Source organism: Fukomys damarensis, unplaced genomic scaffold (assembly GCF_012274545.1).
Source record: "Fukomys damarensis isolate Sample0158 unplaced genomic scaffold, DMR_v1.0_HiC HiC_scaffold_22, whole genome shotgun sequence".
NCBI lineage: Eukaryota > Metazoa > Chordata > Mammalia > Rodentia > Bathyergidae > Fukomys > Fukomys damarensis.
In genome coordinates, this window is record NW_022900934.1 from 2036274 (window position 1) to 2057060 (window position 20787).

Genomic DNA, 20787 nt, shown 5'->3' on the forward strand with positions numbered 1-20787 from the left:
CTGACTTTTCCTGACACCTATCCTCTTGCCAGGGCATGGTTTCTATACATTGCAGCCCACAGCCAAAGCACAGACCCCATGCCAGCTGCAGGCGATGTACATGCTTGGTCACCATGGCCTCAGCTCTCTCCTGTCTGGATGGTGCTATGCTGGATTTCAGTGTTTTCATGGCTGGATGCGCGTCTAGGCCAGGCTCAGCCTTCCTTGGCAGCCTTGGTAGATTCTGAAGGCAGTGCCCAGCCCAACTGGCCCTGCCCTGGTCATACTGTGCCCGCATTCCCCTGGCTGTGCCACGGCCTACCACTGAGTGGATGTTCTCTAACATAAGGACAGACGGCATCAGCATCAACAGCCATCCTGCAGTCGATGTGTCCTCACGTAGAGCAGGGCTCATTGCCTTCCCCACCTGTGTTTCAGGATCCCCAGTTAGCCAGGCATCCTATGGACACGACATCTTGCAAGTCGGTGTGCTCCTTCACACTGCTGGAATCAGCAGAACCATCTGTAATTTCTCAGCTTGCCTTTCCTCTTGTGTTTATTTTGCCAAATGCTACTAGTCTTCACTATGTGGTGGCTTCACACCAATCACTGCAGCACGGAAGGCCCGCCTATAGCCACCCTCCCTCCCACATGGAAGGACCTGCCGTGCCTCGATGGGGACAAGGGGCTGCAACCCCCCAGCTGGGAGAAGCATGAAGTGGAGATGGAGATTTCTGAGTTGGATGAATTGGATTCCAGTGGCTTCAGGGTTAGACACCTAGGTGTCCAGCAGCCTTGTTACTAGATACTGAGAACGAAGTCCTTGGCTTATCTGTCCTGTCCAATACCCATTGCTGTCAGACCCAGACACCCAAAGATACCAGCTGGCCAGGTCTTGTGGGCCCTGCCCTGGGGCTGCAGAGCGCAGCACCTGGGACACACCCACTCTCTCCAACACCATGCCTTGCTCCCCAGGGTGCTCGGCCCCCACAGGCTGCTTCTCTAACAGGGCTGCCCAGGCTTCCCAGCCCCTCCCAGGTCCCCCACCAGCACTGCCTGTGAATGGGGTGGGTGGGGGCTCCGGGCCTGCACACTCCCAGATCAGGGAATGAGGGAGATGTTTTCAGAATCATCGACTGCAGCAGTTTCTTAGCAACCCATTATTAGAGGGCTTCTTGCTAGTTAAAAAAAGATCTGCTCTCTTGAAAATGGAATTGTGGTTTTGAGGAGGCGGCGCTCCTCTGTTTCATGCATCAGCGCACTAGGGAAGCACCCGGAGGCGAACAGTGCTCAACCCCATCCTCAGAAACTGTGCAGCCACCGAGCTCCATTTAGGGACAGCAGGTTCGATGAGGCCATCGCCTCCCCCCTCAGAGAGGTGGTGCTGCGGTGCCCCAGCAGGTTGGCCTGTGTGCTGCTGTTGCTGGGTGCCTGGCACTGCAGTGGGGGTTGGGACCAAGATTTCTCCTTCATCCCCCACCTTCCCCAGACTCCACCCCCAAGGCCCAGGTAGGGCCCCGGACCTCTAGGTTGAGCCTGCCCCAGTGTCCACTCCTTCATATGCCCATCCCTCAGTGCTGATGGGGTGTGGGCTTGCACGCGTGTGTGTGTGTGTGTGTGTGTGTGTGTGTGTGTGTGCGCGCGCGCATACACTTCTCTGGGGAAGTCTAGAACAAACCTGTTTTTCTAATACCCATGAAAGCACTTCCCCGCCCCTGTTACTTGTGGCTCTTGTTTCCTCCCCTGGGATGCACAGGGCTGCACTAGGGGGCCGCAGGGTCCTCCTCCTGCATGCCACGGTGCTCCCCATGTCTGGTAAGCTCCACAGGAGGCAGGGCTGCCTCTGGCCTGGCCTGAGGCTTTGGCACGACACCTTGACTCTCTAAAGGGGTCCCAGTCTCTGCACTGGGGATCTGATATCACTCTCCTCAAGGATCTGAAGACTATGCCACCGGGATGAGGGCCGGGCATGCTGCTGGTACGCCTTCTCCCACCATCCCTTCCCTGGAATACGTCATCCTGTGGCAGTTGTAGATACAGGCGTGTGGTTTTCTTCTTACTATTGAGGCTGGAGGCTGCTTCCTAGGAAAATAATGTCCAGGATTTTGAGACTTTGTTTTCCCATATGAGCAAAACATGGACTAGTTTGGTGGCTCCTTTGGTCCCTGCTTGGTTTCCTGCAGGGAAGTCCTTTCAGGTCCTTTCATGAGCTGGGCCTGGTGCTTGTTAGGACAGCCCCAGCCACTGTCTGTAGCCACTGCAACCTGCTCGCTGAACACCCGTGGTCCCAACCTTGAGCTCCCAGTGGCTGCAGAAGGCCAGGCATGCAGGGAGCCAGTCTGGGGTCTGCATCTTGCAGTGAAGGTGATGTGGCAGCTGGCAGCATCTGGGGACTCTGCTCTCCGGGCCACTGGCTTCCTAATTTGCTGCACACCTGAGCCCCTAGGGGCTCCCCAAACTCCCCTGTGCTCAGGTATGAGAGCGAGGAGGCCTGCGTGCACGGGGTGGGGACCTGGGGTCTCAAGTTCAATGTGCTAAGCCAGTCCTGCCTGTGTTGGCGATGTGCTTCCAGGATGTGGTAGGGACTCCTTAAAATGGCCTGGCTCCCAGGGCTGCCTCCCGCCCAGCCCCCACCCACAGCCTCGTTTCTCTCCCTTGGCTCCACACACGACAATATCTCCTTCCACCTGCACACTTGCCTGGGGTGGCTTTGCTTGCTGAACTGCTGTTCTCTCTGCTCAGGGGACACTGTCTCAGCTCCTGTCCCCTCCGCTGGGAGACAATGCCCCTCTTTCAGGCTCCTGCCAGTGCCACATCTTCCACGGTAAGGCTCTCTTGCCCTCACTCTCAGCTCCCTTCCTTTTACATTTCCCTCTGGGGGGAGCCCATGCACACCAACACCAGCGGTCGTGTGACAAACACTCAGATCTGTCCGGGGAAGTTGGGATCTTTTATGTTTTGCCAAGTCTCCTGTGAAGAAAGGCTTCCACCCTGGGAGTGAGGCCCCCGAAAGGGCTGCAGAGGAAGGTTCTGCGGCCCGTCCATCCTGCCCGGCGTGGCAGGGCCAGTCTTGGGGGTGAGCTGCGTGACGCCCTCACCATCAGGGAGGACGCGGTGATCAGTTCTGATGTGTGGGAGGCTCACGGTCACAGTGGCTCCTAGCAGATCCCAGCCCCTCGATTCTCCAGCACAGTTTGCTGCACAGAAGAGTCACGTGTGTGGAAGCCTCGCACAAAGCTGTGAGCTTTCTCAACAAGCAACACAGCGCACACTGCACACGAACAGCCAGAGTGAAGGCCTGCGAGGCTCCTCCTCCCGCTTTCACTGAACCCTGTCCCCTGATGGAGGTTCTTCCTGTACAGGATTCTGGCACCTAAGGCACCACTGCCAGTGTCCTGGGGCTCGTGGTGGTTGAGCTTCTTTTGGGCATTTGCCTACATAACCAGCAATTTCTGGGCAAGGAAAATGATGCTTTTTAGTTTTTCCCACCGAGTTGCTTTCTGGATTTTGTTCCAACTCCTGTGCCTGCTGAGGGCTGGTGGATCTCCCTCTCTGTCCTTGCTGATCCGTGGTGGCGCATGAGACAGAACCTCGAGTCTGCTTCCCATGGGTGACCAGTGCATACCGCCCACACTTGCTCGCACTCATTACTCTGGTCAGGAGGGCTGTAAACACATGCCTGCCATCTGGAAGGCTGGGGCTCTGCTGGTGATTCTGGGGCACCCTGGGCAGGCAGCCCTCTCCTTGTTGTGCCTGTGGACGGTGTCTCTTTGCTGGACAGGAGTGTCTGGGTAGGGCACGGTGCCCCTCTGTGCCCTGGAAATACTGTGCCTGCTTCAACAGGTGGTCTCACCCTCAGCAATTTACCCACTGGCACCAAGCCCAGGCTTGGCTCTGTGTGGTTGTCCAGAGGGTGCTGCCCACCGCAGCCACCCAGAGCCTATACTGACATCGTGGCTTCCTTCCAATGGACATCTGTTTGTTTTGCTTGCTTCTGGCCCAATTCTCACTCATTTGGAGAAAGGCTACAATATTCCTTAGGAAACAGGCTGCTCCCCTCTGGTCTGTTCAATGGGCTTGGTAGGGATGGTGGCCATGGTGGGTCACATGACCTGGACTGGCCAATCAGAGCCAAACAGTGTCACTGCCAGAAGGCAGCCTGAACTACTGGGAGGAAAGTGCTTGGAAGTGGGGGTATAAGCTTGGTGGTGACCAAGGCCTTGTGTTGGGGAGTTCTGTCAAGACTGGAGCCAACGTCAAGGATGGCAGACCTACTCGATGAGGAAAAAGCCATATGATGATGTTGGCACCACCTGATCTCCTAGATCCTGCAGTGCTTGAAGCTGACACAGCTTCACGAGCTCCACTGAGAAGCACCATAAATCACACCCACATTTTGGCCCTGCCTTTGAGAGTTGGCTCCTTCAGTGAAGGAATCCCAGTTGTTCTACTGCAGACCACTGGGCCCCATGTCTGTGCTGGTCTCTTGCTTTAGTGGCCACAGCTTCCACACTGGCACTCCTGCTCAGGACCCTCCCCGGACTCTGAGGCTGCAGCCACTCCCTCCTCTGCAGATCTCCACCTGGGGTGCCTGGCAGCTGGAACCCCACACAGCCGAAGCTGAACACACCGCAGGGAAGGGTGAGTGAGTGAGTACACGGTGGTGGCAAGGAGGGCACCCGGAATGGGGCACGGAGGGGAGAGACAGGCCTGGGGCTGTGGGAAGGAGGGGTGCTGAGAGCTGGGTGAGCAGGGCTTTGCTGGAGTCTGGCCGGCAGGGGGCTGGGAGGAGAAGGGAGGGCAGAGAGCTGGGCAGGGACCTGGAGGGGAGAGTTCTTTGCCTCTCACTGCACAGCCCCGTGCTTCAGTCTCTGTTTCTGCTCCTGCTCTCGAGTTGTCTGCCTCCTAAGGTCTCAGGGCGGGATGGCGCGGTCCCAGGAAGTGTCTCTGTAGGGCGTGGCCCAAGGACACTCAGTCTGCACTGTGGCTGCAGCTGGACATGGTGCAGGCCGTCATTTCCTCCACCTGCATGAGGTCCCCAGCCTGACGTTTTCTGCTGCCCCCATGCCCTCTTTGGGCAAGGTAAGTCACCCAGTGGGCACTCTGGGAAGAGATGCATGCTAACTACTGCACAGAGGGTCTGCTCCTTCCAGCCCAGCGTCCAGCACGTCCACGGCTGCTCCAGGACACAGGCAGAAGAGCGGTGTTGGGCTGGACAGCTCATGCTGCTGCGCTTGTTTATGAGCCCGTCTTCTCCAGGTGATGTGTGTGTTTGTTTAGCTTTGAATATTCTAAGCTGCAGATCCTTTGGCAGTGGAAGTTTTCTTATACTAAACTTTTAGTTTTTGGTATTGTAATGATTTAGGGATTTGACAGGAGGCCGAGCAATACACAAGTGAAAGTTTCATTCAGAAGGACCTTTCTGTGTGGTCTGAGACAGAGAGGTCTGTGAGTCCTTAGCCACAGACACGAGGAACAAGTAGGATAACTGGGCCTCCAGTGCCACCCACCTGGCCTGCTCCCTGGTGGCTCCAGAACCCTCGTTTGGAACATCCATAGGAGAATAAATTCAGAGGGGCAGAGATTTTGGCTGTAATCCCCCAGCCAAAGCTACTTTAATCTATAATCAAGTTACTGCTTCCTATTTCCAAATAAAGTCGAATAGTTGAACTAGAAGATCTCATTTGGGAACCGAACTTAAATTTAAATACCGCCTGCCTCCCGGTATTAGGGATTTTTGGACTTTCAAATAACCAAGCCAGGAGAAAATGGTTTGGACAGGCTCTCAGGCTGCATCTCTCCGTGGCACCATTAACTGTCAGCTTGGATGGGCTGTGCCGAGCACGCCAAGTACCCAGCCAGTGCCTCGTGAGAGCACTGGGAAGAAGGCTGGGGCTGTCCAGGCCACCCAGAGGGGATCCATGGCTCATCACGGATACATGGTGACCACAGAGCTATTGTGTACCTCACTGGAGCCAGGGCAGCTGGATTTGGGGGGCAACAGCCACCGGCACATTGGGCACATGGGGATGCACAAGAAGGCGGGTGGGAAATGGAACCCACGAGAAGGTTCCTTGCTCCAGCAAACGGGCCAGGTAAGTCAGATCACAGCACGGACAGCGCAAACACAGCCACCCCTCCTCCCCGGCTGCCCATGTGTGACAGAGCCAGGCCTGCGACAAACAGCTCTGAGCTAGCACACCCTGTGAATGTCGACAAAGAGGCTGGCGAGGAGCGCCACCCCCCCACAGAGGGAGGCCTGTGGTGGGCATGGGGCTGTGGAGACCCCCGTAGTGGCGGGGCTGGGTTCCCCGGCACCTTCTCAGGGTCTCCACCCCTCTGAGCTACCATCTGAGGCATTTCCATGGGCCCCCTGTCTGTGTGGTCACTGTGTCCTTTTCAGGTGTCCTGTAACTGTCAGGTTGATTAGCGGGACAAACAAAAGTACAGATTCCCATTTGTGTCAGGTCCAACAGAGAAGGCTGGGTTTTTTTCTGTTAGTAAGTTTCCCTTCATAACAAAGATCTGCAGGAAAAAGTCATTTCTTGAAAGATAACTCAGACGTGGGGAAGACAAGGCACTGGGACCCCGCTATGACTCGGGGCACTCTGGGCTCCCAGCTTGCGTTCCTAGGCAGCATCCACACCCTCAGGGTTGCACACAATGGGTGCCGTGGGGTGCTCTTTGGTCTGAGCCGTCACTGGCCTTTCACAGCCAGTTGCTGTCCTTGCAGCTGAGAGGCGTTTGAGCGTCTGGGTCTGATGTGCTTCCCGGGCAGTGTCCGCCTAGCCTCCTTGGCAGACAGGGAGGCTCCCGGCTCCCAGTGGGCTCACCGGAAGTGTCATCTGTCGTTGGCCTCCTTGTTTAGGACAGAGAAGGGAGGTTAACCACACCCTTGCAGGCCAGATCGAGCCCCGTGCATGGTCACAGGATGTGAGGTCCACAGCTCCCTGGGGGCTTCGTGACCAGCAGGTGTCCAGGTGCCAATCTTGGGAACTGCGACTGTCATCTTCCTCGGCAAGAATTTGTAGATGAGATTTAGTTAAGAGCCTTGGGATGGGGAGATTTTCCTGGGTCCTCAGGGGTCCTGGAAGCCAGGGCCACTGTCCTGGGAGGGAGGGAGGGGGGACTCCACCACACAGGAGGCCGAGAGTCTGGAGCAGTCGGAGAATGCTGTGGTGCAGCCCCGGAAGTGAGGCAGGGCCTGGTCCTGAGCCCGGCCTCGAACTTCCGACTTCCACAGCCTCAAGGGGGTAAATGTGGGCTGTGTGTAGTCCCTGTTTGTGGTAATGTTACAGCACCCCGTGAAATACAAAGACGAGGAAATGACCAACGATGGGGACCCTTTCTGCATTTCAGAGACACGGAGGAGGGGCCAGGTTGCTGTGGGCACCACAGCCCTCTCTGGATGCAGGGAGGAGCCGGGAGGAGCAGGAGAGGAGCCTGGCCAAACCCGCCTTCGCGACCACAGAGACCCCACCGCCCCACCTGTGCCCAGGCTGAGAGGCCCCGTCCTCAGGGAGGAGAGCTGTGTGCGGCCTCCAGCTCCCAACCAATGAAGGGCCACAGGGCCGGTGCAGACGCGGGGGCTGGCTGGGACCCAGCCAGGGATACGGTCAGCAGTGACGCAGGGGCTCTGAATTGCAGCCCTGCCTGCCCTTGGGAACCCCTACAGCCTGCACATATTTGAAGCTATTCCAGGGCCATTTAAAATAATCCTCTACATCAGGAAGCACATTTAACCACCTTTTCCTTCCTTCTGTACTGTAACAGCTGGGTGTCAACCACCTCGACATGTACACCAGCTGGATGTGGGCACCTACTTCTCTGCAACTCCCAATTTATAGCTATTTAAACGTGATTTTTCTGATAGATGTAATAAGACAGTTATTTAGTTTATTTAAGCTATTCAAATATTATCTGATTATTTAGAAACATTTATAGGGGCTAATTATAAGTAACTGTTGATCAGGAATGTAGAAGCTATAAAATTAATCCTCAGTAACCACAGCTCTGACAAGTAGCTGCTATTTATTTAGCATACATTACAAGCCTTTTAAATTTGTATTACGAGAGCCCTGAGTTGAGCAAAGTCTCAGGGGACACTGATTACGATAAAGCAGCTGTCACCCCTGGCCCTCTGGTGTGGAATGGGACTGGGTCACCAGAGGCTAATTCTTAATGACTGCCGGCTTCTGAAACAAGAGTGGAGCTGCTGACGGGAGCAGGGCCAGGGCTGCACCCCAGGACCAAGACTCCCAGCACCACAGTGCCTGGGCCACAGGGGACCCTGGCCCAACAGGCCTCATCTGCAGGGCAGGCGTCCAGGCCCCTGGAACCTGGGGGTACCTGCTCAGGGATCTGTCCAGCATGGTGCCGTCCTCACCAGGCCGTGACTGGATCTTCTCCACCAGAGCTTTGGGGCCAGGGATTGCTTTTCGTCTCGCCTAGTCCCTAGGTGGTTTTATTTGGCTTTGATGCAATCCCAGCTCTGCCTAGGCGAGGATGGATTCCAAAGCTTGGGCCGGTGAGGAACATCACCTATGCCAGACCCAGTGCCCCTCCTACGAAGACAGCTGCAGTCCCGGGTGTCCCCGGCCCGACCTCAGCCCGTCCATGGACAAGTGACCCCTTGGCTCCAGTTCACAGCAGCTGGGACTCATGTCCCCCAGGCCTCCTGCGCTGCAGCTGGCAGTACCCAGGCCTGCCCTATCATTGGCCTGCAGAAAGCAGCAGCGCCCCTGTGGGCCTGGCTGATTCGCAGCAGAGAGTGGCTGGCACTTGCTGTGGCCTGTTGGGTGCCGTTGAGTGCCATATGGGGTCCCACAGCCAGCCGGCACAGGCACGCAGCTTGTCACCATCGGGAAAGCCGTGTGAAACTTAAATAATTTCTCGATGAAGTGGAAGGTTTTCCACTTTAGCAGAATCTTCTGAAAACAGTCTCTGCTCTGTGGCTGCTGCTTCTCTTTCCCCGAATTCTCTGCACTGCAGTTCTTGGTATTTTCCAGCAGGTGAGAGTCCATGCTGTGCCTCAGGCCACGCCTCTGCCCTTGGCACCACGGAGCGCTGACCCCAGCCCAGGCAGTGAGCTCACCAAGCGGTGGCTGGGTCCCCACTCCCCAGGGAGCAGCCACAGTGTGTCTGTCAGGTAATCTGCACAGAAGCCGCCCCATTTTCACAGTGGGTCAGGACTGATTGGTAGATCCCAGCTCCAGAGAACTCATTGTGGCCTCCAAGGTGGTCTGCCTGCGATGTGACCCCACAGGAGATGGCTGCAGTGGAATTCCAGGCTTCTGCAGGCCTCCTGCAGGGGGCACTCTTGTCCCAGCAGCTCTCCCTGCCACCTCCCCACGCCAGCGTCAAACACACAGGGAACACACACAAGCTTGGCAGTTCTGTTTTGGTGGCTGGTGAGCAAGTCACATGACCACAGGAAGTCACTGAGGAGAGGAGACTTGGTCCCCAAGCACCCTGCATCCTGCAATCTCATCCATGTTCGCCGAGTTGGTCCAAGGCCTGTGTCCTGGAGTGATGGGTGTGAGGCCTCCATCCATCTGTCCTTCCTTCCAGCAGAAGGTCGGGCGAAAACGTGCAGGGACCTGCGTGGGAGACCCAGCCCATGCCAGCCGAGCTGTTCAGGCCAGGGCCCTCCTGGTCTGTCTTGGGCCGGCTTCTCTTGTTTTGGACCAAACCCAGCAGCACAAGTGCCCCACAGACCTTCGTGCCATGCCCAGCCTCCTCTGTACTCTGAGCTCCCCACGCTGTGCAGGGCAGAAGCCAGAGCCGTCAGTGACCTGAGGCCTCTGCTAGGGCCCCGGCCTCAGGTCAGAGGCTCGCACTTTGGGCCTGGGCTGTGCCTGTGGCTCCCTGCCGTCTTGGAGATGGCAGCAGACATCAGTGTGTCCCTCGCCACTGCTGGCTTCGGTCCTCTGTGTGTTCCCTCAGTCCTAGGGTGTCACTGCAGCTACTGAGTGACCGTGACAGAGGCGGCTGGCTCCTCTGCCCAGGGCCTCTCTGTGGTCTCGGCCCTCCCTGACCAGTCTGCGGGGTGAGTGTGGAGTATCTGTACATGTGTGTGACACGGGCCGTGGGCTGGGAGACGCAGAGGTGTGCAGGGGCCCAGCTGGGAAGAGCCCGGCCCCGGTATGGGCCTGCCACTGGGAGCTGGTGTGGAGTATCTGTACATGTGTGTGACACGGGCCGTGGGCTGGGAGACGCAGAGGTGTGCAGGGGCCCAGCTGGGAAGAGCCCGGCCCCGGTATGGGCCTGCCACTGGGAGCTGGTGCCTGGATGGTGACCAGGCTCCAGCCGCGCAGGCCCGTCTCTGGGGCTAGTGTATGGCTTGGAGCGGTGCGGAGGACGCAGCGCCAGCCCCGCCTCACCTGTCATCTGTCTGTTGCAGTGGGATGGGGAGGTGAGAGAGAGCGGGCATCTGAGCCCAGGAGCAGCCAGGTAAGCAAGAGCCTGACTTTACCAACTGCTATCCGCTCCCGCGGCTCCACACTCTCCAGAGGAAATGTGCTCCTGCGCACTGGCAGTGGGTGTTGGAGACAAGATTTGCGCACCCAGGTGGTGATTTGTGCTCCTGGGTTGGCTTCTACCCAGGATGTCCCAGGGTATGAAGAGAGCCACTGTCGCCCTGGGTCAGGCTGAACCCCGGGAGCTGGCCAAGCGCTCTTCCCCACCACCGCCATCCGCAACACGTCCGGCCATCGGCCCAGTGCACTTCACGCCTCTGCAGCCCTCGCCGGGACCCTGCCACTGCTCCCTCGCCAAAGCCCCAGAAGGCGCTCTGAGAAGCTCTTGCCCTAATTCTCCACACCCTACATGTTCCCTGTAGCCAAAGGCATCTAGAGGATGCAGGCAAGATGTCCTAAAGGCTCTGACCACACCCGGAGCAAGTCCAGACCTCTGCCGTGGCTGCAGGCCCATAGCCTGACGCCTGTTCTCTTTCCACGTCCTTTCCCACCTCCTTCCCCCACTCATCACATTCTCAGTGCCCAAACCTTCCTACTCATTGGTGCACCCAGCTCTTTTCTGCCCCAGGGCTTTTACGCTTGCTGTTCTTGTGCACAGCTGGCTTCTTGTCTTGCAGGCTGAGCTCAGCTGCTGGCTTCTGGGTGAGATCTTCCCTGATACATCTCACCCAGAGCATCTGCTTCCAGCCCAGCTCCTGACCACCAGCTCTCCTCTTGTCCATTTCCATGTGCACCATGCTGGACAGACGGATGTGTGGGTGGATGGGTGGGTGGGTGGATGGAGGTTGGACAGGTGGGTGGCTGAGGGGTGGATGTGTGCATGGACGCACAGATGGAGGAAGATAGCTCAGGTGGGTGGGTAGGAGGACAAATGGATGTGAGGGTAGCTGAGTGGGTAGAGGGACGCTATTTACCTCCTACCATCCTTTATCAACCAATTCTAGAATGAACACTATAAATTTATATCAGCCCAGTTCAAATCTACATGTTAAACTTGCAACTTGGATTATTCTATTATTTTTAATAGAAAACCTAAATTCCAAACTGGCCACCATTTACAGGACAAAGTGCCAAGCTTGGGGGGGCCCTAAGTTGCCCACACGTGTAGCCACCCTCTTGCCCCTGATCACAGTAGCCTGGTCTCTTCGCACATGCTCCTTATCTGCCTGCTTGCTTTTGCTTTTAACAGGCAGATGCAGAGGCTCCATGGTCTCCTTGTTTTTTTTTTTTTTTTTTTTTTTTTTTTTTTTTTTTTTTTTTTTTTTTTTTTTTTTTTTTTTTTTTTTGGTACCAGGTATTGAATTTGGGTCCTTGCGCTTGCAAGGCAGGCCACCGAACCACTGAGCTAAATCCCCGGCCCTGGCCTCCTTGTTTTTAATCACCCCACATCTTGAGAAAATGAGAACACCTCCTCCACTTAAGTAGGGCTTCTCCACTGTGCAGCTCCGAAGCCCCAAACCCCAAGTCAAACACAATTTAATCAAAGGTGACTGCACGGGGCCTGACGCAGCACCGACACCTTGCATCTTGGGGCCATCTCAGGACTGACAAGAGCCAGGAAGACCTTGGGCCTGTTCCTGGCAGTCAGTACCGGGAGGTCCCTGGGCCTGAACACAGCCTGGGAGACCCACGTTCCTGCAGATGGCACTTTACAAAGCCTCAGTCTTGCTGTCATTTAGCAGAGCAACTCTGACAACAAGGTCTGACTGTGGAAGGCAAAACCAAACCTCAGAATCATGTTCTGTTGTCTTTCACAGCTTAGGAAATTTTGGAAAGGCCACACCCTCCCACCCTGCCAGGTTTTGATAGGCTTTGCATCCGAACTTGTCTCATGCAGCCATGTGTCTGGAAGGCTGCTGGCGCCCCGCGCCCCCCGATACCGAGTCTGCACCCGTCACTCTACCTATCCCTCTGCCCCAGCGCCGACTCCATGATCACTGCCCTCAGATTCTGCCACATCCTCTCCCTGCAGAGAGCACCCGGGGCCCAGCGCGGGACAATCCAGGGAACGAACAAAGGAAGAACGACTGCATGGACGGTCGCCGCGGCGAGCCCACTGGATCGTGGTGTCACATGGGGTCATGAAGTCTATTCAGAAGAACGGGGACAGCCCTGTCCACGCAAGGGCTGCAGGGCACCTTGCCCCAGTGCCCAGGAAGCTGCACTGTGCTTATACTGTCCTCAGTGCAGCCCGTCTGGAGCAGCCCCGGGCCCTGTGTCCAGCGTGTTGGCCGTGTCTGGACACAGCCTGCGAGGGCAGGTGCGTGAGCCCACATCCACCCACTGCTCCAGCAGCTCAGTGACTGCATTAAACCTCAAATATTAAATTGATGATGGAAATCTAAAATATTAATGTATTCTAATTGAATATTCTCCGATAAATTATCTGGGCATTTGCAGCAATTTGATTTTACTTTCATTTCTTAAGGAACTTTCAGCTGCATAAATATAGCCATTAAAGCAACTCAAGAAAGGGAACATTTTCTGCCCGGACGAGGGGACAGTAAATACAAAGGCCTTGTGTATCCCTTTCATACGATTGATTAAATCACAGAACCCAAGGCGGCTGAGTCGTTAAATGACTGCTTTCTTCATGTTGCTCTGGCTTCAGCAAGGACAACATGAGCTCCCCATGGGACTCAGCGCAATGTGATTGCAGTGGGGCCGTGGTGGCTGTAGGCCCATCCCACTTGTGCTGGGCTGTGCCTTCTGGCCCCTGGAGAAGCATAGTGGGGTGGGAGCCTGCCTACTGGTGATGGGCATGTCCGTGTGCCACCCTTATCGTGAAAGGGGTGCTTTCTGTTTCTGAGAGAATGCAGGAGGGGAGCTGATGGCCCTAGGGTCACTCGTACAACCATTTTTAGAGTGGGTCCCCATACTGTAGCGACAGTCATTGCGTCTGCATGGAAGGTAGGGTGACATTGCTGCCACTGGTTTCTGGGGAGAAATTCCAAACACCAGCAGATCTGTGGAACACCGCCTGCTACTGGTTCCTTCCCAGAGGCTCTTGACGGAGGGGAAGAAATCCACTCATCCATCTCCAACCCTCCACTGGCCCCCAAGCTTCTCTGGCTGCAGAACTAGGTTATCAGGGAAGCAGGGATGGGAACGTTGTAGTCTCTGCCTTTCTGGGGACATGGTTAACAGTTCCAATTCACGTGTTCTCAAGGAAATTCTCTTTCAGTAATTCTAGGGGTGACCACTGGTATCCTAAAGACACGAGTGTCACCATTTGCCTAGAATTGATACTGAACCATGTATCCAAAACGCCAGAACCTGGAAACCATAGGGTTCCACCAACTCCATTCTGTTCTCTGTCCAGTTGTTGTTTTCCTTCTTTTTTTGTCCTATTGTTGCCACTTGTATTAAACCTACATAAATTACTAACCCCACAATACAGTGTTACATCTTTGTTTTAAATACTGAGTCGTTTAAAAAGAAATTAAAGACCTTAATTCTGCACGTATTAGCCTATACCATCTTTCCTTTGTTCTCTGTCCCCTCCCATATGTCTGAATTTCCAACTGGTATCATGGGTTTTCAGCGGAAGAACATCCTTACCATTTCTTGTGAGGCTGCTGGTGTGCACCCTCTCAGCTTGCATAGCCGGAATGTGTTTTATCTTTTTTACAGGATTTTGTGTGGATAGAGAATTCTCGGTTGATAGTTTGCTACTGTGCCATCCTTTGGCCTGTGACCTCCACAGTGTCCAAAGAGAAGCCGGACCTCGATCTTATTGTTGCCATTTGTACACCCTACAGCTTTCCCTCTACTTTATACGCTTTTCTCTTCATTTTTAAATCTCAATAGTTTGCCAGAGATCAAGGTATGGCTTTCTCTGTTTATTCCATCTGGGTTCAGTAGGATTTTTGGATTGTAAGCTTGCTTCTCTACTCACTTTTGGAAAATTTTAGCCATTATTTCTTCAAGGATGTTTTCCTTACCGCTTATCTCTTACTCCCATTACACATATGTTGGGCCACTTGTCCTTGTCTCACTGAAATTCTGTATTTTATTTTTCCCTACCACCCCCTCTTCAGATGGGATAATTTTATTGATCTGCCTTCAAATGCACTGATCCTTTCTTTTGTCTTCTACTATCTACGTCTAAACCCATCTAATAGGTTTTGCATTAGAGATACTGGAATTTTGGGGTTTTTCTATTGCCATTTGCTTATATTTTTAAAATATCATTTTCTGTTATTTCTCCCCATCTGTTCATTCATTCTGACTATATTTTCTTTAAATCTTTGAACATATTTATATGATATTTTATTTTATTTTTTGGTACTGGAGATTGAACTCAGGCCCTTGTGCTTGTGAGGCAGGCGCCAGAACCACTGAGCTAAATCCCCAGCCTATATATTTTAAAGGCCTTGTTGCTAATTCCAATGTCCATGCAATCTCAGGGTCCATATCTTTAGGCAGTTTTTCCTTCTGAGTATGGGTTACATTCATTTTCTCTCTCTGTCTCTCTTATAGTAATTTTTGTTTGTATATTAATCACTGTAGAGAAAACACTGTAGAGATTTGACTGTTTCCTTTCTCCAAAATACATTTATTTTTGCTATAGCAGGGAGTTAACTTGGCTGCACATCTACCTCAATCTGTTTCTCTTACAGAAGGCAATACCTGAAGTCTCTGCCCAGTTCTCCCTCCTTCCAGCTGTTTGTCTCTTCAGGGTCTCTGGGGTGACATTTGTGTATGCACAGTTCAAGGGGCAGCTGTGAATCTGAGCAAGTTTAGGAGCTGTTGGGGTGTCCCCATCTATGGCTGCATAGTTTCTAGGGTTTATCTCTTCACATCCCAGCTGTGTTGTCAGCTCTAAATGCCTTCTTCTGGCTCCTGGGGCCTGCAGAACTGTGGTTTTCTGTGCAAATTGCACTCATCCTTTCCAAGGACCAGAAGGGGACCTTGGGGGAGGCCACACAAGCACAGATCTCACCCAGTGGCTGCCTGCTTCTGAGGGTGGGGTTTCCAACAGTTTTCTGCTTATTATCAATCACTCTCAAGTAATTTCAAGTAGCTAAATTTTCCCATCGCTTGTCATCTGTAGGGGATTCAGTATGATACAAATTACTCCTCCATTACCAGACTCCCAATTTAATTATCATCCAGTACTGAACACCTGACCTAACACTCTCCAGAAAGACCAGGAAGGGCTGAGCAGCAGGGATCCTTCTGAGGTTGCCTTCTCTTAAAAGTCCTTAACTGCATCTGCTCTAACCCACTGCTGTGTCTGATGGGTGGTCCACCCTCCAGGTAGCTTTACACTCAATGTGGGTCCCAAGCCAGAGAAAACTCTGCTACAGTGGCAGGCACTGGATGTGCCATGGCACCTCACAACGAGGCCAGGTCCTCCAAGAGATGGAGGGCAGCATGGCTGGGGTTTGGCATGTGAAGGGGCAGGGTTAGGGCATGGGGGCCTCAGCGGCAAGGCTGAGGAATAAGACCTTCTCCCAAGGATAGTGGCAATCATGGAGGATGAGAGCACACACGTACCCAGCTCTGGGAAGGTCACCTTGCTTCCCCTGAATAATGACTAATGATGACCCTGTCAGTCATTCGCACATGCCACTGGAGCACCGCGGGACAGGGCCAGAGGTGGGCTCGGTGAGCCACACGTGTGACCAAGCCAGCATTCCGCAGGGGCAATAGGAGTTAACATGTAAGTCAGCCAGCTCCTCCACACATCTGCGTATCTGGAAACACTTGCGGGGAGTCTGCGGTGGGCCAGACGTGGCCCTCATCCGTCTCTGTTCCACATCTCCTAAGGCAGACCCCAGCTCCCAAGCCGTGGAGGGCAGGGCCTGTGTCTTTGCCTCCACATTCCCTGCCACACCACAGTCCCCTGAGTATATCTGGCTGCATACGAAGCTGTGGGGTCCATGCACACCGAGTGGGAACTGCATCAATCCAGGACATGTGGGAAAGGCTTCGGGTTTGTCCATGGAAGCTGGCAGGAGTCATCTGGTGTCGGAGCAGATTCTAACATCCCTCTGAGAGCTGCCGGTCACTGCCTGCTTGTGATCTCCCTGCTCCAGAAATGCCCTTTCTCACATCCCCGCACGGCTGCCTTTGGGCTGAGCTGCTGTAGCAATTCCCTCCCGAGTCTTTATCCCAGGCTTGTTCTCTGGTGGGGCCCCGAGGTCTGGTTTACGTGACTTCTTGAAATTAAAGGTTTTGTTTCCCAAGAGCGTTGCCCTCCTCTTCTCTGTCTTGGGTCAATTCTTGCAGTTGCTGTGGACAACCTCTCAAGTCAACAAATTCTGAATTTTTATTAGATCAGCCATGAAACCGATCTGCCTTTTACAAGTTTGCTTTCATCCTCACTCTGAATCTTGCCGGAAGTCAAACCTAATGTGCATGTGAGAGAAGTAGGCAGCTTTCCTAATCCTGTGCTGAGGCCCTGGGTAGGAACTGTCACCACCTCTGCGGTTTCAGGATCCAGTTCTGAGTGCCTAGCAGAAAGCTGGTGGCTTGGTGGTTCTGGAAGGCTGTGAAAGAAACTTCTGTCCTCCCCTTGGGATTGCGAGGCGTGCAGGTGCCCCCACTGTCTAGGCCACAGGACCGGGGAAGGCATCCTGCCATTGCTCACAGCCCTCTGGGAGTAAGGGAGAGCCCTGTCTACCTTCCATGGGCTCAGCTCAGACCGTTCCTTGCTTTTTCCTCCACGTGAGCCAGATTCCTGTTTCTTTAACAAACACTTGACATAACCACCTTATAAGGAGAAAACTTCGTGTCGGCACAGAGTTTTAGAGGTTTCAGTCTAGGACCAAATGGCCCTGTCACTTTGGGTCCAAGGCAACACCAGACATCAGGGCTGGAGCACGTGCCAAAGAAGGCTGCTCCTCTCGTGGTCCACCGTGACAGAAAGAGGAAGGACAGGGTCCCGCTGTCCCTGTGAGGGCGTCCCCCAAGTGACCGGAAGGCTTCCCACGAGGTCCTGCCTCGTGAGGTCCACCACCTCCCAAGAGCACCACCCTGGGGTGAAGCCTCCAGCACATAAGCTTTGGAGGACACGGCATGGTGGTGGTGGTGGCTGACAAGGAAGGACAGCCTGAGGCTGCTGCGCTGCAGTGGCCCATGACTTAGACCGCGGTCCCGTTCTCGGGGACAAAACCACCCACCAGCCGCGCTCAGCTGCCTACCGACGGCAGCCACACTCTCCCCAGCTGCCCCTCTACTAGGAGCTCTCTCTCCTTCCCAGCACAGTGGAGCCAGCGCTTCGGAAGAGACGTGCTACTCCGTACAGAAAAAAGCCTGCAGTTAACCGAGGTGTGGGGAGGAACATTGTGCCTCCTCTCCCACTCACTCTCTCATTGAACACATTTTATCAGAATGAAACACCCTTATGAGCGCGGAACTGCGGCTGATCCCCGCCAACCTCCCCTCAGCCTCTTGCTCCGCCAAGCGGCATTCACATGCACTGTGATCGGGGCTCTGTCACGTCAGGGACGGCCCCCTCCCTGAAATACTGACAGGGCTTCCTGTGGGCGGAGAGGCGCCATCAGAATGTGTGTGTCTGCGCGTGCACACGTGTGTGTGCACTGAGATCTTACACCACAGTTTAGAGGACAAGTCTCTCACAGAAGCCATAATGGAGACCCCATTTTCCATATGTGACAGCTGTATCTCCACCCAAAAGCCAGCCCAGCTGGGCCGCCTGTCTTGGGTAGGCACAGGGGAGCCAAACGTGGGCACCTGCATGGTCAGTCTGAGGCGCTCTGAAGGCCTGGACACTTGCTGGACCAGGGTCACTGAGGCTGCTTGCCTTCCTGCACGCTCACTTGCGCACTGCCCCTTCAACAGAGGCCGAGCTGACCGCATGCCACAGGCTGTCAAGGGCACCGGGACACAGACGCAGCTGAGAAGCATGGGTGGGTAGTGATCATGAGGTCAGGGGACACAAGTCACATCTAAACTGCCTGTCCGGGCACAGGGCAGGCTCAGTGCGGCTGCCAGATCCCACCCAGCCAGCTTCCTCGGGGACATGGCTCTGTCCACAGGGACTGCCCTCTTTTTGGTAACTTTTTCCAGCCTGTCTATAGATGGGAGTGGAGGAAGAAAGGCCCATGTGTGGGTCCTGCATCATCTGCCCAAGGAACTCTGCAAGCCAACAACAGGCAACAGGATAGCCCAGCAGTTCCGAGACACCGGCTGGACCCACAAACAGCCAGCAAATTCGTATGTGCTCACTGTGTCTGAGGCAGACTGGGACAGACCCTCCTGGAGCCTGAGAGGGGTCAGACTGGTGATTGTCAAATTACAGCACGCGGGCCAAATTCAGTGCAGTGCCTACTTCCATGAATGTGGATTTATTGGCTTCCAGCCACACCCACTGGTTCACATAACCCCCAGACACAGGCCCTGGGGGCCCTGGGGCCACAATCTGAGTAGGAGTGGTGGTTTTCTCGAGTGCAGAGTCTGGGAAGGACAGTGCTGAGTAGCACATGGGACGCGCCCTTCCTCCTGGGTTCCTCTCTCTTCAGGAGACCCAGCAGAGGTTCGGGGGAGCCCTAGTGCACCTGCCTACCCCATATCAGGCTGAGGGTGGACTCTCGGCTGTTTGCTGTACCTTTGCTTGTGTTTACCACCAACTCTTTCTAACAAACACAACAGTGCTGGTCACTCAGGCAGGAAGCCTCTGTTGGAACAAACTTATCTACATTACAAATGAATCGCTTACAGAAAAGCTTAAGTAAATGACAACACAAGCATAGTCAGACACCTCAATTACCCGAGAGTGGTGAGGCTGTGGGCACAGCGCGGGGAGCACACAATGTCACTGGCGCTCTAATTAGTCGATGTGGCTAGGAGTTGGCCAATGGGCCCAGGAGATGTGGGCCCAGGAAGCCACTCTTGAGTGGGTTTTCTGTCCTTGAAGGTGTCCCTCATGTCTTGATCCCCATGTCACAATAAAATCTCCAACCCAGCAGGCCCCTCTGGGGGTGTGGCTGGTCAGGAAAGCCACGTGCCCGGCTGGGAGGACACACGTAGAGGCAGGGTAACGCTGTCTCTGTGGGTGTGTGGATGCCTGTGCGTGCACTGACATCAGTGTGTGCTCTAAGTAACCTGTCAGTCCTGGCTCCTTCCTGGCGAGGGCACTCCACACCTTGTGGCTGACCCTGGGGATACAACGAGCTGGGTGGCTCTGCACAACCGCTGCTTTCCTAGGCGCCATCTCCGCATTCTAATGCACTACCCAGCTCTGTGTGTGGAGAGGGATGGGAAGCAAGATGGGCTGCTGAGCTCGAAGACGAAGCCGACCCTTTCCCCACACCCGGGAGCCTCCTCCACGGCGGGAGGGCACTCATGGAACGCTTGCCAACATTTCATTGAATTATTGCTTAGACCGAATTGCAGTTCTTTGCAAATGGAAGAAGGAATAGGAATGGACGGTCTTGATTACAACAATACACATTTGTGAGAGGAACTCTGCCGGAGCAGCAGCCTGTGGTGGCTGCCAGCATCACAGCGGCAGCACAGGGAGTACACAGACCACACGGCCATGTGGGCCTCGCTAGCCAGCCTCAGGACCCCAGGTTTCCATCATTCTGACCCCGTGACCGCCGTCAAAGACACGCCATGGAAAGACACCGTGGCCTGTGGACCATAGAAGTGCGTCAGAGGCCAGAGGCCATGGTCCGTATTCCTGTCCCACTAGGACACAAGTCACCCTGATGGAAAGTCTCATCTCCCAGAGAGCAGCTGGGCCTCCACTTTGCATAACCCTCGCTCCGGAAAAGGCAGGACCTCGACCGTCTTGGATACCACACAGAAGCCCAATCAGGAGAGACGTGGCCTCTAGTGGCCGCACTTACCCTCACGAGCTGCTGCGGGAAGGGCCCGCGGGAGTTCTCTGGCACATTGATGGGCGGGATGACCCAGTCCCGTTTCTGTCGCCGCAGGCCGCCGGAGCTCTGACGCTGTGGCCAAGGTAGCAGCGTGTCGTTGGGGGGCTGAGCGGGGTCCAGGGCCACGTTCTTTTTTCCTTTCTGCGGCAACGTTTGGTGGGGAGAGAAGAGGTGGAGAAGTCTGGTTAAATTCCACACAAAGAAAGGGTTTGTTAAGAGAATCCGTCCCTGATTGATAGAGAAAAACTGGATAATGCTGGGAAAAGGGGGCCACAGGTTAGGGATCACAATCAAAGGAGACCTTTACCCATGTACAGTGACATGGATTACTGAGTAAATGGGGTGACTTGTTACTAAGGAGACGAGGTAGTTGTCTAAGAAATAATGTGGATCCGAGCTTTTCATTTAGTTTTTACAGTCGTGGGACTAAATCCAGGCTGTCTAGGAGCTATATCCTTAACCCTTTTTATTTT

The 20787-nt window shown here is 54.6% G+C and overlaps 1 protein-coding gene across 1 annotated transcript in view; it reads right to left on the reverse strand.

Annotated features, from left to right (window-relative positions):
• Window positions 1-20787, reverse strand: part of Cdh4 (cadherin 4) — a 162571-nt gene that overhangs the window by 102956 nt on the left and 38828 nt on the right. Inside the window, exon 3 of the mRNA XM_010637562.1 lies at window positions 20282-20455. Within this exon, the coding sequence (XP_010635864.1) occupies window positions 20282-20455 (174 nt within the window). The remainder of the gene's footprint in view (window positions 1-20281; window positions 20456-20787) is intronic.